Raw genomic sequence first — 19,669 nt, forward strand, 5'->3', positions numbered from 1 at the left:
CCATCTGCAGCCTTCCTATCAGAACCATATTTTCTGAATTGCATAGGTGGGTACTCTCTTTGCGATATATCCTGTGTTCCCATCAACCCCCTGGCCCCAACCTTCATCAGTCACTGTCCTTCATCCACCTGTCCTGTTCTCTGTTCCCATCCAGCGCTACACGGCCTTCTGTTCCACCATCACACCCACAGTCTTTTTACTTCTCCCCTTTATTGCTTCCTTTCCCCCCACCCCGTTTCTAACATACTGTCTACATATAGCTGCCCTACCTTGTCCCCACCATGCCCCTTTGTACTCCCACAAACAGCACTTTACTGTCCCCCCGCCCCCGTCCTTACTCTGCTACTCTCTCCCCTTTCCCACCCCAGCCTCCTCCTCCCCCCATCATGAGCAGTAGCTTGCTGTGTGTGGCCTCAGCAGCTAGAAACAGTGACTGTGCATGTGCGCGCGTGGGCATTTGGACGTGCATGTGTTTTGTCTACTTTAGCAGGAGGCCTCGTGTAGCAGTCTTTCTGTTTTGCCTGTCTGCATCTCAGCATCTCCACTTTATGCTGAGTAGCAGTCTATCCTTTACATAAAACTATCATTATTCCATCCTGGATTTTCGATTGTTCAGTGTAATTACTTGATGTTTTTACCAGCCATCCAGTTCTGCTGTAACAGATGCAGAATCATTCAAAGTCTCTGTAGTATGGGAAATATGAAGATTGTGCTGTGTTGGTTGGAGGCAGCTTTAATCTACTGAGCATGGAAAGACAATCTTGTGAAGTATTTCTGAAGACTTTTCAATGGAAATATTTTAGACCTTTTAGCTACAAACAGGCCTTTCCTTATTGACAGAGACGCTATAGACTCCGAGATTAGTGATCACAATGTCATCATAGTGACATTGATTATTGAAGTTAATAAATCTATTAAGAAGGCCAGAAGAGAGTTTATGTTAGAAAAAGCAGATAAATGGTTGTTTGCTTCACACTTAGCGAATGAATGGACATCATTTAACTTCAATATGATGGACATAGATGGATTATGGGCAAAGTTTAAACTGATTGTAAATCCCATTCTGAAGATGTATGTGCTAAGTAAGTGGATTAAGCATGTAAAGGATGCTCCATGGTTTAATAATCAAATTTGGAAAAGCTGAGGAAAGAGATATTGCTGCACTTGCGGTTCAAAAAAGAGCCCACAAACATTGAAACAAAAGTTAGTAGAAATTTGTAGATCTGTAGGGAGATAAATGCGCCAAAAATACAACAACCACCACCATCATGCATTAGCAAAAGATCTTGCTGAGAACATGAGAAAGTTCTGGTTACACATAAAATCACTAAATGGGTCAAAGGCTTCTATTCACTCACTCATCAGCCACGTGAGAGTGGTAATAATATTTAAGAAATCATTCATAAAGTGAAATTGCATAAACATTCCATTGTTTGACAGTCACCCAGCCTCTTGCATTTAGGACATAAAAATTGGCATCCATGGTATAGAGAAGCAACTCAGAGTTGAAAACAAACAGAAGTAATGCACAGTAATGGACCAATATTCATAAGATCGGTTTGATACAGAATTCTTCAGTACATTCAGAGTTTGAATGTAATAAATTTCCTTGATATAGAAAAGCTTCTGCCCACAAATAAGCATGGATTTAGAAAGCTTTGATTGTGCAAAACGCAGCCTGTCGTTCTCTCACATGATATCCCACAAACCATGGATGGGAGGCAACAGGCAGATTCGATATACGTAGATTCCTGAAAAACGTTTAACATGGTGTCCCATTGCAGAATGGTGACAAAGGTATGAGCATACAGAATAAATTTCCAGATTTGCGATTAGGTTGGAGATTTTTTAAGCAATAGAGCCCAGTATGTTGACCTTGACAGTGAGTGTTCATCAGAGACAAGGGTATAGTCACATGCACCCCAGGGAAGAGGACTTAGTCAAAATTCCTAGTAGGTGTGATGAATGGCAGCTTGCTCTAAATGTAGGGAAATGTGGGGTTAATGTGGATGAGAAGGAAAAACAACCCTGTACTGTTTGAAAACAGCATTAGTAGGGTGCAGCTTGACTGTCACATTAGATAAATATGTAAGCATAACATTGCAAGGAATGAGCATGTTAGTTTGGTAGTAGGAATGAGCATGTTAGTTTGGTAGTAGGGAAAGTGAATGCTCGACTATGTCTTCTTGGGAGAATTGTGAAAAAGTGTAGAATATTCATAAAAGAGACAGCATATAGAATGCTAGTGTGGCCCATGTTCTAGTCCTGTTAGTGTTTTTTTGGATCATCAGCAGGTCAGATTAAAGGAAGACATAGAAGCAATTGAGCGGTGTGTTGCTAGATTTGTTACTGTTAGGGTCGATCAGCACACAAGTATTACAGAGATGCTTCATGAATTCAGATGGGAATCCCTGGAGGAAATATGGGACTCTTTTTGCAAGGCATTATTGTGGAAATTTAGAGAACTGACATTTGAGGCCAACTGCCGAACCACTTTACTTCTGCAAATGCACATTTCACATATGAACCATAAAGATTAGCTGTGAGAAGGGCTCACACAGAGACAGTTGTTTTTACATTGCTCTATTTGAATGTAGAACCGGACAGGAAATGATAACTAATGTTAATAGATACCCTCTATCATGTACTATGTGGTAGTTCGTGGAGTATATATGCATGTAGGTACATTTTTATAATTAATCAGAGTTGTGGATGCAGTTTTGAATGTGATATTGGTTAGATTACCATGTACCTTGTACTGTGTGTTATCTGTGCTGTGGATATTGTCTCTGGATGAATAAACTACTAGTACTATCTGTATTCAGTGGTACCCAGATATCAGTTTCAAATTACTTTCAGTGTTATAATAATTTCTCAATTATGATTAAATATACACTACTGGCCATTAAAATTGCTACACCACGAAGATGACATGCTACAGATGTGAAATTTAACTGACAGGAAGAAGGTGTGATACACAAGTGATTAGTTTTTTAGAGCATTCACACAAGGTTGGCACTGGTGGCGACACCTACAACGTGCTGACATGAGGAAAGTTCCCAAATGATTTCTCATACACAAACAGCAGTTGACGGGCCTTGCTTGGTGAAACGTTGTGATGCCTCGTGTAAGGAGGAGAAATGCGTACCATCACATTTCCGACTTTGATAAAGGTCGGAATGTAGCCTATCGCGAATGCGGTTTATCGTATCGCGACATTGCTGCTCGCGTTGAGCGAGATCCAATGACTGTTACCAGAATATGGAATCGGTGGGTTCAGGAGGGTAACACGAAACGCCGTGCTGGATCACAAAGGCCTCGTATCCCTGGTAGTCGAGATGACAGGTATCTTATCCGCATGGCTGTAACGGATAGTGCAGCCATATCTCAATCCCTGAGTCAACAGATGGGGATCCCCCTGCGGGTTCGGGGGTTAGAATAGGCCCGCGGTATTCCTGCCTGTCGTAAGAGGCAACTAAAAGGAGTCTCAAATGTTTCGGCCTTATGTGCAGGTCCCCTCTCGGGTTTGACCTCCATCTTTCTAAATTATTCCGAAGAGCGAGCCAATTGGGGAAGGGCGCCTTACATGGTGCACTGTATCCGTCGTGCAATTAGACCTTTAGCCGGCTTTCTCGTCGTTGCAATGGTGTCCCGCTCGTTTTCGATCTCTTGGGCGATTACCACGCTGCACTCTGCAGTGTTTCTTTTAACTGCGACGATGACCTTGGACAGTTTTGCACCTAAGATCCAGCACGGTAGCCAGCCCGTTGTGGTGGGGCCGCCATGTACCCTCTTGGTTGTAGCCCCCTGACAACACAGGGATCGCTCTACTGATGCCTGCGCCGTTAACTCCCCACGTATGCCAAGGAGTAGATGCCCATCTCCTTGGGGCATCAGGACTCCCGGCAATGGCCGTCCTGCCAGGTGGCTATTGCTGCGGCTGGGTGGCGCCCGTGGGGAGGGCCCTTGGTCGGAGTAGGTGGCATCAGGGCGGATGACCCGCAATGAAGCGTGGTACATCATCTCTCGCTGGTGGGCCTCCACCAGCAGTCTCTAAGCGATCGAGGTCTAACCTCAACGGCAGGAAATACAAACCACGATCATTTCCCTCCCTGGCCACTCCATGGGAGGAACGTGTGTACGCGAGTTGATGGGGAATCGTTTATGTCAACCAAGCCCCAGTTTTTTGTGGAGCATTTAGAGGACAAGTTAGGGGAGGTGGAGGGCTTGTCCAAGATGCGCTCTGGTTCTGTGCTCATCCAAACGGCATCCTCTGCCCAGTCACGGAGGTTGCTCAATTGTGACAAGTTGGGGGATGTTTCAGTTAGCATCACACCGCATAAGAGTCTCAACATGGTCCAGGGTATTATATTCCACAGAGATCTTCTTCTGCAGTCCGACGATGAATTACGCGCCAACCTTGAACGACGAGGTGTTCACTTCGTCCGGCGCGTCCATCGGGGTCCGAGGGATAATCAGGTAGCCACCGGTGCCTTCATCTTGGCCTTTGAGGGTGATGTATTACCCGAAAAGGTTAAGGTGATGGTTTACCGTTGTGATGTGAAGCCATATATCCCTCCTCCGATGCAGTGTTTTAAGTGCTGGAAGTTCGGGCACATGTCATCTCGCTGTACTTCCAGCATCACGTGTCGGGATTGTGGACGTCCTTCGCATCCTGATACTCCATGTGCCCCGCCTCCTATCTGTGTTAACTGCGGAGAACACCATTCCCCCTGCTCGCCGGACTGCAGGATCTTCCAGAAAGAAAGGAAGATAATGGAATATAAGACTCTGGACCGCCTGAGCTACACCGAGGCAAGGCGGAAATATGAGCGGCTACATCCCGTGCCCATGACATCCTCCTATGCCGCTGCTGCAACAGCGATCCGATCCTCTCCGGTATCGTCACGTACTGTTGCCTCTCAGCTATGTCACAATGAACCGGCCCCCTTGGTTGTGGGGGGCACTTCCCCCTCTGTTGCTCCATCTACTCCAGGAGCAACACCAGCCCAACCATCGGGGACATTCGTCCCCCCTTCCCAGCCGGAGAAGCGTGGGGCTTCTTCGGCTATTCTAGCCAGAAAGGGGTCCCTTGGGGCCCTCCCTTCCCAGGCTTCGCCCAGTGTCAAAGCGGAAACCCGCAAAGGTTTGAAACAACAACCGGTCGCTGGTCATAGGGCTTCACGGTCGTCATCCGTCCCTGAGACTGACCCAGTGGGGCCCTCCCAGCCAGACCCTCCGAAGGCACAGCGTGCGAAGCAGTTGAAGAAAAAGGCTCCCAAGCATCCTGACATTGCGGTGGCACCTGTCCCACCGCAACCTTCAAACTCTGCGTCTGAGGACGAGGTGGAGATCCTGGCGTCTGCTGAGGACCTCGATCTCGCCAGTCCCTCCGACGCCATGGAAAGCACTGGCACAGGTGCTCACTTGGAGGCAGCAGGTGACCCAGCGGCGTAATCTGCCTTCCCAGTCACGTCACGCCTTTCCCAGCCATGGCCAATACCATCCTCCAGTGGAACTGCAGCGGTTTCTTCCACCATCTAGCTGAGCTCCGCCAACTTATCAGCCTTCACCCTTTCTTCTGCATTGCTCTCCAGGAAACTTGGTTTCCAGCAATGCGAACCCCCGCCCTCCGTGGCTATCGGGGTTATTATAAGAACCGAGCAGCTTATGAAAGGGTGTCTGGTGGCGTCTGCATATATGTCCTTCACACTCTGCACAGCGAGTCTGTCCCTCTCCAGACGCCTTTAGAGGCTGTCGCTGTACGCGTGTGGACGCCACAGGCTGTTACCGTCTGCAGTCTTTACATTCCACCGGATGGTGATGTCTCGCAGCATGTCCTGGCTGCACTAGTCGCCCAATTGCCGCCACCTTTCTTGCTATTGGGCGACTTCAACGCCCATAACCCTCTGTGGGGTGGGTCAGTGGCAACAGGTCGAGGCGCCATCATTGAGCATTTAATGTTGCAGCTCGATCTCTCGCTGTTAAATGATGGTGCCTTCACACACTTCAGTGTGGCGCATGGCACCTACTCCGCCATTGACCTTTCAATCTGTAGCCCTGGCCTCTTACCGTCTGTACAATGGAGTGTGCAAGATGACCTCTGTGGTAGTGACCACTTTCCGATCTTTCTGTCACTACCACAGCGTCACTCTTCTGGGCGCCCTAGCAGATGGGCTATGAATAAGGCTGACTGGGACTTGTTCTCCTCCACTGCCGCTATTGAGCCACTCTCTCATGCTGACATTGATGCGGTGGTTCAATCGTTCACCACCGGCATCGTTACTGCCGCCGAATCTGCCATTCCCCGTTCTTCTGGGTCCCCTCGGCGGAGGACTGTGCCTTGGTGGTCGCCTGAAATCGCTGAAGCGATTAAAGATCGCCGGCGGGCGCTCCAGCGTCACAAGCGACATCCCTCCATAGACCACCTTATCGCCTTCAAACGGCTGCGTGCTCGGGCCCGCCTCCTTATCCGCCAAGGCAAGAAGGAGTGCTGGGAGCGGTATGTGTCCACCATTGGCCTCCATGTCACTCCATCGCAGGTCTGGGCCAAGATTCGACGCGTCTACGGCTATCGGCCACCTGTCAGCGTCCCTGCGCTGTCACTGAATGGAGCAGTTTGTACTGACTCCGACGTCATTGCAACTCGCTTAGCAGAGCATTTTGCTACGAGTTCCGCTTCTGCGAATTACCCCCAGGCCTTCCGCTCCATTAAAGAGCGGATGGAACGTCGGAGCCTTTCGTTTCGCACCAACCACCTAGAATCTTACAATGCTCCATTTAGTGAGTGGGAATTTCGCAGTGCCCTAGCTGCTTGCCCTGATACCGCTCCTGGGCCAGATGGCATCCACTGTCAGATGCTGAAACACCTTTCAGTGGACTGCCAGCGGCGCCTTCTCGATCTTTACAACCGTCTTTGGGTCGAGAGGGAGTTTCCGTCGCAATGGCGGGAAGGCATTGTCATCCCCGTTTTGAAACCTGGAAAGAACCCTCTGGAGGTGGACAGCTACCGTCCCATTAGCCTCACCAACGTTCTTTGCAAGTTGCTTGAACGGTTGGTGAGCCGGCGCTTGAATTGGGTACTGGAGTCTCGGGGCCTTCTGGCTCCGTCTCAGGGTGGGTTCCGTAAAGGCCGCTCCGCCACCGACAATCTGGTGAGCCTGGAGTCGGCCATCCGTGCTGCCTTTGCCCGCCGTCAGCACCTGGTCGCTGTCTTTTTCGACATGCGGAAGGCGTACGATACGACATGGGGTCATCACATCCTTTCTACGCTTCATGGATGGGGTCTTCGGGGTCCTCTGCCGATTTTTATCCGCAATTTTCTGTCGTGTCGTACCTTCCGCGTGCAAGTCGCGGCCTCGTATAGTTCCTCCCACGTCCAGGAGAACGGTGTGCCACAGGGTTCTGTTTTAAGTGTCTGTCTGTTTTTAATAGCCATTAACGGGCTTGCTGCGGCCGTGGGAACTTCTGTCTCCGCTTCCCTGTATGCTGACGACTTTTGCCTTTACTACAGCTCTACTGGCATTGCAGCTGTTGAACGTCAGCTACAGGGCGCTATCCGCAAGGCGCAGTCTTGGGCTGTAGCGCATGGGTTTCAGTTTTCAGCAGCCAAGACCCGCGTTATGCATTTCTGCTGGCGCCGAACAGTCCATCCTGAGCCGCGGCTTTATCTTGCCGACGAACTGCTTGCTGTGGTGGAGACCCACAGGTTTTTGGGGGTGGTTTTCGATGCCCGGTTGACTTGGCTGCCTCATATCCGGCAGCTCAAACAGGCGTGTTGGCGGCATCTCAATGCTCTGCGATGTTTGAGCCACACCCGCTGGGGCGCCGACCGCTCTACCCTGTTACGGCTCTACCAGGCGTTCATCCAGTCCCTCCTGGATTATGGGAGCCTGGCTTATGGCTCAGCATCCCCATCTGCGTTACGGGTGCTGGACCCAATTCTCCACAGCGGGATACGCCTTGCCACTGGTGCTTTCCGCACCAGCCCTGTGGACAGCTTACTAGTGGAGGCAGGTGTCCCTCCACTGCGGTTCCGACGCCAACAATTACTGGCTGCTTATGCTGCCCATGTTTTTCGCTTGCCCGGGCATCCAAATTACCGTGTGCTGTTCCCACAGTCGGTCGTCCATCTGCCAGAGCGTCGGCCCCGGTCGGGTTGTCCGATCGCCGTACGCGTTAAGGAGCTTCTCTCCGGGCTTGGATTTTTCCCTGTTCCACTTCCTTTCCGGGCCACTTTGCGTACACCCCCATGGTGTTGTCCTCGCCCTTGCCTTCGCCTCGACTTGGCACAGGGCTCGAAGGACTCGGTCCCTCCAGAGGCCTTCCGCCGCCGCTTTTCTTCCATCCTGGCCACGTATGAGGGCTCTGGAATTGTTTACACCGACGGTTCGATGGTTGCTGGTCGTGTCGGGTATGCGCTAACTCTTGGGGACCATTCCGAACAACGTTCCTTGCCGGATGGCTGCAGCGTTTACACTGCTGAGCTGGTCGCCATCTTTCGTGCCCTAGAGTATATCCGCTCCTGCTCAGGTGAGTCCTTCGTTATCTGTAGCGATTCCCTGAGCAGTTTACGAGCTCTCGACCAGTGTTTTCCTCGTTCCCGTCTGGTGGTGGCTATCCAGGAGTCCCTGTCTACTCTTGACCGTTGCGGCCGCTCTGTGGTCTTTGTTTGGACCCCAGGCCATGTTGGGATCCCTGGGAATGAGAACGTTGACCGTCTGGCGAAAGAGGCCACAAATACATCATCTCTTGATGTTGGCCTCCCAGAGACTGATTTGCGGGCAGTCTTCCGCCGCAAAATTTTGGCGCTTTGGGCCGATGAATGGCGCGACCTGACGACGCGCAACAAACTTCGGGCCATCAAAGGGGCTACCGGTGTGTGGCGCTCCTCCTTGCGGGTCTCTCGCAAGGAGTCTGTTGTCCTCTGCCGGCTGCGCATTGGGCACACGTGGCTGACACACGGCCACTTATTGCGCTGTGAGGACGCACCTCTCTGTCGCTGCGGCTCCGTTTTATCTGTGGTCCATATTTTATTGGAGTGTCCGCTTTTAGCTGTGCTCAGGCAGTCGTTCGCACTGCCTGACACGCTCCCTGCCCTTTTATCAGATGACTCTGTTATGGCTGGCTTAGTTTTACGTTTTATTCGGGCAGGGGTTTTTTATCATTTAATCTAAGTGTTTCTGTTTTATCTTGTTGTTTTGTGTTGATTCTGGCCTTTGGCCTCCGGTTTTAAACTGATTTTTTTTTTAATGTGTTTTAAGTGGTTGGCTTTTCCTTTTTTATTTCTATGGTTGGCCAACCACCGTCACACTCTGTATGATTTTAGTTTGTTTTGTCTGGTCTTTGTCCCAGTTTCTCTTGTTCTGTGTTGTCTTTGCTCTATTCTGTTTCTCGTTTTTATTCTCTGTGGGTGTTTTTAGTACTTGGAAAAAGGGACCGATGACCGTAGCAGTCTGGTCCCTTTAATCCCACAAACGAACCAACCAACAGATGGGGATGTTTGCAAGACAACACCCATCTGCACGAACAGTTCGACGATGTTTGCAGCAGCATGGACTATCAGCTCGGAGATCATGGCTGCGGTTACCCTTGACACTGCATCACAGACAGGAGTGCCTGCGATGGTGTACTCAACGACGAACCTGGGTGCACGAATGGCAAAACGTCATTTTTTCGGATGAATCCAAGTTCTGTTTACAGCATCATGATGGTCGCATCCATGTTTGGCGACATCGCGGTGAACGCACATTGGAAGCATGTATTCGTCATCGCCATACTGGCGTATCACCCGGTATGATGGTATGGGGTGCCATTGGTTACACGTCTTGGTCCCCTTTTGTTTGCATTGACGGCACTTTGAATAGTGGACATTACATTTCAGATGTGTTATGACCCGTGGCTCTAACCTTCATTCGATCCTTGCGAAACCCTACATTTCAGCAGGATAATGCACGACCGCATGTTGCAAGTCCTGTACGGGCTTTTCTGGATACAGAAAATGTTTGACTACTGCCGTGGCCAGCACATTCTCCAGATCTCTCACCAGTTGAAAACATCTGGCCAATGGTGGCCGAGCAACTGGCTCATCACAATACTCCAGTCAGTACTCTTGAAGAACTGTGGTATCGTGTTGAAGCTGCATGGGCAGCTATACCTGTACACGCCATCCAAGCTCTGTTTGACTCAATGCCCAGGCATATCAAGGCCATTATTACGGCCAGAGGTGGTTGTTCTGGGTACTGATTTCTCAGGATCTATGCACCCAAATTGTGTGAAAATGTAATCACATGTCAGTTCTAGTATAATATATTTGTCCAGTGAATACCTGTCTATCATCTGCATTTCTTCTTGGTTAGCAATTTTAATGGCCAGTAGTGTAGATAATAAGTAAAAAATTGGCAAATATATAAAATTAAGCACCTAAAAATTACAAAAGTCTGGCAAATATGAAGTATAACAGTTTGCAAATATTTCATGGTAGTATTTTGAACCTCATTTTTTTATACCTAATCCAAAGAATTTCAAAATAAACAGAAACCTTTCTTAGCGCATCACTACCTGCCCTTTCGAATGGAACAAAACTAAAGAAAACAGATGGTGATAGTATTTAACAGTGCAACATCAAATTATGCACAAACTGAATGCAATATTATTTTGATTGCTTGTTTATGTATTAAGAATTTTTATAATACTAATGCATAACTGTTGAAGTTTGGTAGAGATGATAACCATTTTTTTTTTCACATGTACTAAATGACACTCATTATATTTTGTTCGTACCAAAATACAAAGTTAGAAATGGGTGAAGTGGTTTCACATATTTCCAGTGGCTATATTGTTTGCATATTGTCACAGGACTTTGCACCCTTATAGTTAAACTCAAAAAATTATATGCATAACAAGTGCTCCATATGTGCCCCTTCAGTGATTCTGCAGATATTGAGTCGATAATAATGTTCTTCCCACGTTTGGCACAGAAGGTCCCTATCAATCTCTTTAAAAGCCCTGTAGATGCACCACACAGTTGTGGCAGGTATATTGGTAGAGGAGGTTCAAACACTGAACTCTCACTTAACTCCACACAACAAAAATCGCATTAGCTTATATTAGGAGAGTACGGAGGCCATGACGTGAATAGCTGATCATCAACCCCAACTTGACTGATCCATCAGTTTCTCAATATCCTGTTTAAGAACTCGTGAACGTTGCAATGGAAGTGGGATGGAGCACCATCCTATTGGCAGATGTAGTCCACACTGCCAATTGCCAGTAGTTCCATATGCTAATGTCCAGATACACGTATCATGTAATGGCCTTTTCGCAAAAGAGTAAGTGAACAGAAGTATGAAATTGTGAGACTGCACAGAATACATTAATATTTGGTGAATCTCAATTGTGCTTCATGATAACATAAGGATTCTCTGTCCTCCAGATTCACACATTGTGCCTGTTCACTGTGCCATTCGCAAAAAATCACTGAAAATGAGTTTCTCATGAAACGCACCCTTTTTTATTAACTGCTGCTACTATGCTGAAAATTTAAGGCACATGACTCTGCCATCAGAAGTCAGGGCTTGTAGTAATTGCAGGTGGTTAGGCTTTAGCTTCAGTCATTTCTTTAAGTTCTTCCAAATGGTCGGTTGTAGGATCTTCAGCTTTCTGGTTGCTGTATTTGTAGACTTTTCTGGGCTATGTGCAAAACTCGCCCACATGCAGTCAATCGTTTCTTCACTCACTGCAGCTGATTCTTTGATTTCGCCTCACAGAGGTCTCCTGACGCTTCAAACTGTGCATACTATCACCGAATGGGGTTGGCAGTTGGTGGATCGTTGTTGAACTTTGTTCTGAAGTGTCATTGGACAGCTACGCAGGCTGATGTGAATGCGTATCAAGCACTACACAAGCTTTCATTGTGCCTGTTGCCATCCATCTTGCCTAACTGTTTATTGCTGTGCTCTTGTGGCAGAAATGTGAAAGTGGCTGCAACAGTACAAAACTTCTTGAGTTTTTGTATACGAGTGTTGAGTTTTATGACAATATGTCAGTTAATGTAGCTACAGTGAATTTATGAAATTGCATCAGTAACGGGAAAAATGGCTGAAAAATTATTGCAATTTATTCTAGTCAAGACTGCAAAATTATTGCAACTGATTTTTGCCAAACTTTGACCTCATGTAATATAAAATGTGTGAATGAAAATACTTTGAAATTTCAAAAATGTGAAGAGCACAATATCCTGATATCTCTCATTCATTGCTACCAGATTCAGTTTTAAGCCATATTAAATTTGACCAGAATTGAATATTTGTGCAAAATTTAATTCACACTGGGTATGGCCAGGATGGGACAATTCCTGTAATTGGTCAAGTTAAAGTGAAATGACACAATGTGGTTATCCCTTTTTTTTATTGTCTGTCTGTTAAAGTTATTTTAGCTTCTCTAAGTAATTACTGTTTTTTAGTTAATGATACATCATTTGTCATTGTACATAAACTGTCTTGTTGTAAGCAAACTCTTAATGATTTTCCTTGTGCTGTGTTTTGTACGTTTAGCATTTGTGTTCAAGGAGATACAAACATTAAAAAAGTTTCTGTTCTTATTTTTTGCAGATATAGAATGTACAGGAAAAGTCAAACAACAGGATTTCCATCGCTTATCACTATCTTCTCAGCACCAAACTATCTGGATGTATATAACAATAAGGTAAATATTCAGTGTTGGCATATTTATTTCTTGGTTAGTAATAGAACGTGATTCTCAATTGTAAGTGTTAAAAATGATAAGAATACTTGAAACTATATTAATTACATGGTTTAAAGACAAAAGCTTTGATTTAACAGTTTTACTTAAAAAGTTAAATTTTCTCTCATTGTGTCATTGTAACTGTACTGCCACAATATTAACATAACAGTTAATGGACTGTGAAAGATATTTGCAGAATTTTAATGCAGTGAAGTACAAAAATTTTCAGGGTAGTTCAGGAATACAGAAAAAAAAGTTGCTGAGGAATGAAATAAATAGGAGGTGCAGGGAAGCTAAGACGGAAAGATTGCATGAAAAATGTGAAGAAATCAGGAAAATAATGATAGTCAGAAGGATTGACTCAGCACATAGGAAGGTCAAATTAAAAGCAAGGGTGGTAACATCAAGAGTGTAAAGGGTATTCCACTGTTAAATACAGGGAATTGAGTGGATAGGTGAAAAAAGTGCATTGAAGGCCTCTGTGATGGGGGAAGATTTGTGTGATGTGATTTTTTTTGGGGGGGGGGGGAGAGGAGATTGGTGTGTAGAATGTATGAGTCTGGCAATATACCGTTAGACTTTCGGAAAAATATCGTCTACACAATTCCGAAGGCTGCAAGAGCTGACAAGGGCAAGAATTCACACACAATCAACTTAACAGCTCATGCATCCAAATTTCTGACAAGATTAATATACAGAAGAATGGAAAGAAAATTGAGGATGAGTTAGATGATGATAAGTTTGGCTTTAGGAAAGTCAAAGGCACCGTAGAGGCAATTCTGGTGTTGCAGTTGAAAATGGAGGCAAGACTAAAGAAAAATCAAGACACATTCATAGGATTTGTCGACCTAGAAAGCATTTGACTGTGTAACATAGTGCAAGATGTTCGAAATTCTGAGAAAAGTAGGGGTAAGCTATGGGGAGAGACAGATAATATGCAATATGTACAAGTACTAAGAGTGAACAATGAAAAATGAAATGCTTGGATTAAAAAGGGTGTAAGACATTGATGTAGTCTCTTTCCCCTAATATTCAATCTGTACATCAAAGAAGCAATGATGGAAATAAAAGAAAGGCTCAGGAGTGGAATTAAAACTCAAGGTGAGAGGGTATCAATGATAAGATTCGCTAATGACATTGCTATTCCGAGTGAAAATGAAGAAGAATTACATGATCTGCTGAATCGAATGAACAGTCTAATTAGTTCAGAATATGGGCTGAGAATAAGTCAAAGAAAGACAAAAGCAATGAGAAATAGCAGGAACGAAAACAACAAAAAACTTAACATCAGGATTGATGGTCTCAAAGTAGATGAAGTTAAGGGATTCTGCTACTTAGTCAGCAAAATAACCAATGACAGATGGAACAAGGAGGACATCAAAAGCAGACTAGAACTGGCACAAAGGGCAATCCTGCCAATAGAAGTCTACTAGTATCAAACATAGGCCTTAACTTGAGAAAGAAATTTGTGAGAACATACATTTGGAGCACAGAATTGTATGGTAGTGAAACATGGACTATGGGAAAACCAAAACAGAAGAGAATCAAGGCATTTGAGATGTGGTGCTACAGACAAATGTTGAAAATTAGGTGGGCTGATAAGGTAAAGAATCAGGAGGTTCTGCGCAGAATTGGAGAGTAAAGGAATATGTGGAAAACACTGACCAGGAGAAGGGACATGATGATAGGACACCTGTTTAGACATCAGGGACTGACTTCCATGGTACTAGAGGGAGCTGCAAAGGGCAAAAACTGCAGAGGAAGAGACAGATTGAAATACATCCAGCAAATAATTGAAGATGTAGGTTGCAACTGCTACTCTGATATTAAGAGGTTGGCACAGGAGAAAAATTCATGAGGGGCCGCATCAAACCAGTTAGGAGACCGATCAACAAATTTGTTTGCATGTAGACAGCAGTGGTATGTGACCGTTTTCTGATTGAAACAGTGCCCTGTGCAGATAGCCATATGTGGGAGGGGAAAGATCCATCAACAGTTTTGTTATGGGGTAGGATTTAGTGACTTAATATGTAATGCAATTAGAAAGTTCACAGGAAATCTCTCCAAATTGCTTCATGAAGTCATCTGGTCACTATGGTACTTCTGTTAGTGCACTATAACTAGTTCTAAACTGAACTGTTAGCTTTAGAAATTATTTCATCCAAACTTCAAAATATCATTATAGTTTGACAGCAGTGCAGATGGTACTAATTCATGAGCAAAAACTTTTGCAGTGAAGATATGGGGGGGGGGGGGGGAGGGGGGGACATACAAAATTAAGTTTTATGATGATCTTAAGGAATAGTACTGCATGTAAGAAATGAGTTGGGGGTCATTTAGATTGTAATATTGGTCTGAGTGGAAATCCTCTCTGGAATTTTCAAAAACAGTTAGGAATGAGAAGATTATACATACTCATGTAGGAATTTAACAGTTGAGGTACATACGAACAAGACAATGACCTCGCATATGAACTTAGATTCTCACTTAAGTGAATCTAAGCTCTCTCTCTCTCTCTCTCTCTCTCTCTCTCTCTCTCTCTCTCTCTCTCTCCCCCCCCCCCTTCTTTCTTTCCTCCCCCCCCTCCTACCCTTTCCTCCCTCTCTCTACAGTACTAAAGGTACCACAACCTGAGTGGGGCGGGGCTTGGTGGGGTGAAAGGAAGATTGGGGACATGGACATGGACAGGGACAGCTGTGCACCCAATGAGGGGGACATGGGATTGATGACCCCACCTACCCAAGAGACTGGGAACAAGAAGACTGTATGATAAAGCATTGCTTAAACAGCCTCCTTCCAGGTACACAGTTTAGAGAAGCTGGTGATGTGGAGGCAAATCTAGGTGGTTTGATTTGTAAAGCAGCCATTGAAGTCAATCTTGATGTATTCAGCATTGTGTTCTGCAACTGGGTGATTCAAATTGCCCTTGACTGAACATCTTACGTTTCGGAATGTTTCTGCCCAACCATAAGTTTACATGGATTTTAGCTTACTCTTTAATAGCACACCACATATTTCCCTTTACTGGTCAGTAAGTGCCCAAGTTTTGAGGCTGTTTTATTGTGTATAGGCATGGCACTCAGTAATCAGAAAGTTAGTGTCTTACAGCATCCATCTGGTAATTGCTATTAATGTGACTTATTGTTACATGGAAATAATACGAGGGCATACTGAAAAGCAATGCCTCCAAATTTTTTATGTGAAAACCTTCACAGATTTTTAAATAAAACTAAATGTTATTAACGTTCTACATCTTTATTCTTCATGTCTTCATATATATTTCTCAACGTAGTCATCACAGTGTTGAACACATTTCTCCCAATAATAAACCATTTTGTTGATACTGTCGCTGTACAATGTTTGACTTTGTTGGAAGAGCCACAACCTCACCTCTGCTTTCTCCACTTCATCACTATCAAAGTGAATACCTCAGAGGTGTTCTTCAAGTTTTGGAAATAAATCAAAATTGGGTGGGCCAAATCGTGACTGTATACATAATAGATGACAGTTAATGCAAGGCATCGGATTGTTGCAGATGTCGCAGTGCTTGGTTGTAGTCTGGGATTATCATGCTGAAGGGGAGTGTGCTCCATGTGTGGATGACCTCTTGGAATTCATGCTTTTGATTACAGTATGCTGTTTCTTGTGCACTAAGATAGTTCTGTTAAACATCACCATGCTACACACTACAATTTGGAGCCTTCTAGTAGTGTGTTGTTGTAAGTGAAGTGGGAAAGCGGACTGATTAAAATGCATGATATGTAATACATCAACTGATATTAAGAACAGGATAAAGAATTCGGAGGCACTACTTTTCAGCATAGCCTTGTGAAACAAGTAGCACATTATGTGGTTAATAGCCATAAAACAGGTAAATATGAATTAATTGTGAACCATAATTACTACATGTTCCAGCATTGCCCCCATTTTCTTTCTTTTTTTCCCTTTCTCTTTTTTTTTTCCTTGCCTTTTTTCCCCACTGGATTGGCATTTTAAGATCAGTGTGATATCTGTCGTTTTAAATTTAAAGTAACTTTAAAATTTTTACCTGTCACAAAGAAACCTTGCAAACTTTTAAACTTTTTGGGAACTGTAACTTGTTGAGACAATGAACACAATCACTTTGCATCTTATTTTGATGCTTTTTTTTCCATAGTAGATTCAACAGTTCTGAAACTGTAGTTAAAAATACTCTCCTCTACATGGTCTTTCTATCCTCCATGGTACTACATATTATTGTCTCAAGATGCCTTGTGAAGCTAGTCTTCGATACAAAATTGTTAAGACTTTCATGGCCACTTGACAAACCCTAGGTAGTCTTCCATCTTCCTCAATAATCAGTAAGTATTGCAGTGAGCGATAATCTTGCAAGAAATTTTAGTTTTTTCTCTTAATGGCTAATACTAATAACTATGGCTAAAGATTATTGACATACAATTCTGTCACCCTCCCCAATAACAATTTACATCTTTGAGCAGTAAATCTTTTTGTACTTCCTGGTGGGTATCTGCTTGGACATCTGAAGATATTATTTTCAGTAGTCAGCATAAAATCATCAAAAAATCTTTTCAATATTTGAGGACAATTAAGTATGTAACCAGATTATAAATAAATAAAACTTGATATTATGTCACTAAAATTTAATATTAATTAATTATTATGTGCTTCTGAAGGAATTTCCCCATAATGAATTGACAGGTCGTAGTTCAGCAGCATTGGTTCTGGAAATTAAAACTAACTGTAATTGAATAATACAAATAAAATTATGTTTTTAATAAGAGTACCTCCATGTTTTTCTTCCATGGTTGTGGAAACAACCAATCACTGAACATACAAAAGTTGTAGTCATCAGATTCTGTATTGTGGGAAAAAGACAGGAAAAGCAGAGCAACATTACTGCATCAAATTTGGTTTAAAGTTTGTGGCCACAATCCGCTTGGCTCGGTGCTAGGCCAGCGCACCAGCAGACACGCGCTGTTAGTACAACCACAACGCGCGTCCGCTATTTTGCTCTCTCGCTGGGGCGCGCAGATTCTAAGTCCGCTATCAGCATGTTACGTAACGAAGGTCACGCGTTCTCTATATAAGCGGGCAGTGCATGCCAGCGGAATCATTCCACTGTGAGCTCTATCTGCAACAGCATTGAAGCACTATGCCTCGTCGATGTGTGTATCGTCATCGTCGCCACCGCGTGCCAGATGTACATCCACAAATATCGAAAAGTGTTTGGGAATGAAGCAGTGGGCACCACATAAATAAGAGAGTGACCCAACTGCTTCAAAGATGGCCACTCGTCAGTGAACAGTTAAGGGTCTTCAGGTTGGCCCTTAACATCCACAAATGGTGTTTTTGTTGATACTGTAAGGGTCCTGTTGGTTGCACACAAGGTTAAAATTAGTATTGGATCCACTCACTCCATTTTAACAGAACTTTTGGACCTCAGGAGGATCTCAGCAGAATTTGTACCAAAGTTGCTAACAACTGAATAGAAGCAACTTCATTAAGATATCACACAGGACATGCTGGATACTGTCAGTGGTACTTCCAACTTAATTAACACAATGGCCACTGGTGATGAGTCCTGGGTTTATGGGTATGACCGGAAACAAAGTTACAGTTTTTGCAGAGGAAACATTCATCATCATTGAGACCCAACAAAGTGAGGCATGTCTGCAGCACCATGAAACTCATGTTCTCTCTCTCAATGAAATGTTCCATCACAAGCATGCCCCAGAAGGAACTAATGTCAATATGGAATACTACCAAGATGTTCCACTTTACCTTCATGAAGCAGTGAGATGCAAACAGCTGGATTTCAGGGTAGCAGGCAGTTGGCCTCTTCATCACTATAATGCATCTTTCATTGTTTTCAATTAATTCAGAGTTTTGTGGCCAAACAACAAAGCTGTGGTTTGTCAGCCTCCTTGTTCCCTTGACCTGGTACCAAGTTACTTCCGGCTTTTCCCTAAACTGAGCAATTCTCTTAAAGGGATGAGGTTTCATAACACGCAAAATTGGATGGGGCAGCCATGATCCATACCAAAAGAGGCTTTCCATCACTGCTTCCAGAAGTGGCAGCAGTGTTGGGAGAGGTGTGTAGAAGCTGAAGGGGACTCCTTTGAAGGTGACTTCTGTAATCAGTCTTCTGATTGTTCTGATGCAGCTCACCACGAAGTTGTCTGCTGGGCCATCCTCATCTGAGAGTAGCACTTGCAGCCTTCATCCTCAGTTATTCAGTGGATGTATTCTACTCTCTATCTTCCTCTACAGTTTTGACCCTCTACAGCTCCCTTGAGTATCATGGAAGTTATTCCTTGATGTCCTACCATCCTGTCCCTTCTTCTTTTTAGTTTTTCCACATACTGCTTTCCTTGCCAATTCTGCGGAGAACTTCCTCATAGCATACCTTACCAGTCCACATAATTTTCAACATTCTTCTGTAGCACTATATCTCAAATGCTTTGATTCTGTTTCAGTTTTCCCGCAATCCATGTTTCACTAACATTCAATGCTGTGCTCCAAAACATAAACACTCTGAAATTTCTTCCTCAAATTAAGACCTAAATTTGTTACTATTAGACTCCTTTTGGCCAGGAACACCAATTTCTCCAGTGCTAGTCTACTTTTTATGTTCTCCTTGCTCTGTCCATCAAGAATTATTTTGCTGTGTAGGTAACAGAATTCCTTAACTTCATCTACTTCATGATCACCAATGATGATGTTACATTTTTGCTGACCTCATTTCTGCTACTCCTCATTACTTTTGTCCTCCTTAGACTTACTGTGTCCATATTCTGTACTCACTAGTGTGTCCAATCCATTCCGCAGGTCTTATAATTCTTCTTCACATTCACTGAGGATAGCAATGTCATCAGTGAATCATATCATTGATGTCCTTTCATCTTGAATTTTAATTCCACACTTG

General features: G+C 44.4%; 1 protein-coding gene across 3 annotated transcripts in view; it reads left to right on the forward strand.

The window, feature by feature from the left end:
* Nucleotides 1-19,669, forward strand: part of LOC126237259 (serine/threonine-protein phosphatase 2B catalytic subunit 2-like) — an 824,140-nt gene that overhangs the window by 760,287 nt on the left and 44,184 nt on the right. For all 3 annotated transcript variants that reach the window (XM_049947183.1, XM_049947182.1, XM_049947184.1), the window contains exon 8: nt 12,612-12,705. In XM_049947183.1, the coding sequence (XP_049803140.1) occupies nt 12,612-12,705 (94 nt within the window). The remainder of the gene's footprint in view (nt 1-12,611; nt 12,706-19,669) is intronic.

This window comes from Schistocerca nitens, chromosome 2, assembly GCF_023898315.1.
Source record: "Schistocerca nitens isolate TAMUIC-IGC-003100 chromosome 2, iqSchNite1.1, whole genome shotgun sequence".
NCBI classification, from domain to species: domain Eukaryota; kingdom Metazoa; phylum Arthropoda; class Insecta; order Orthoptera; family Acrididae; genus Schistocerca; species Schistocerca nitens.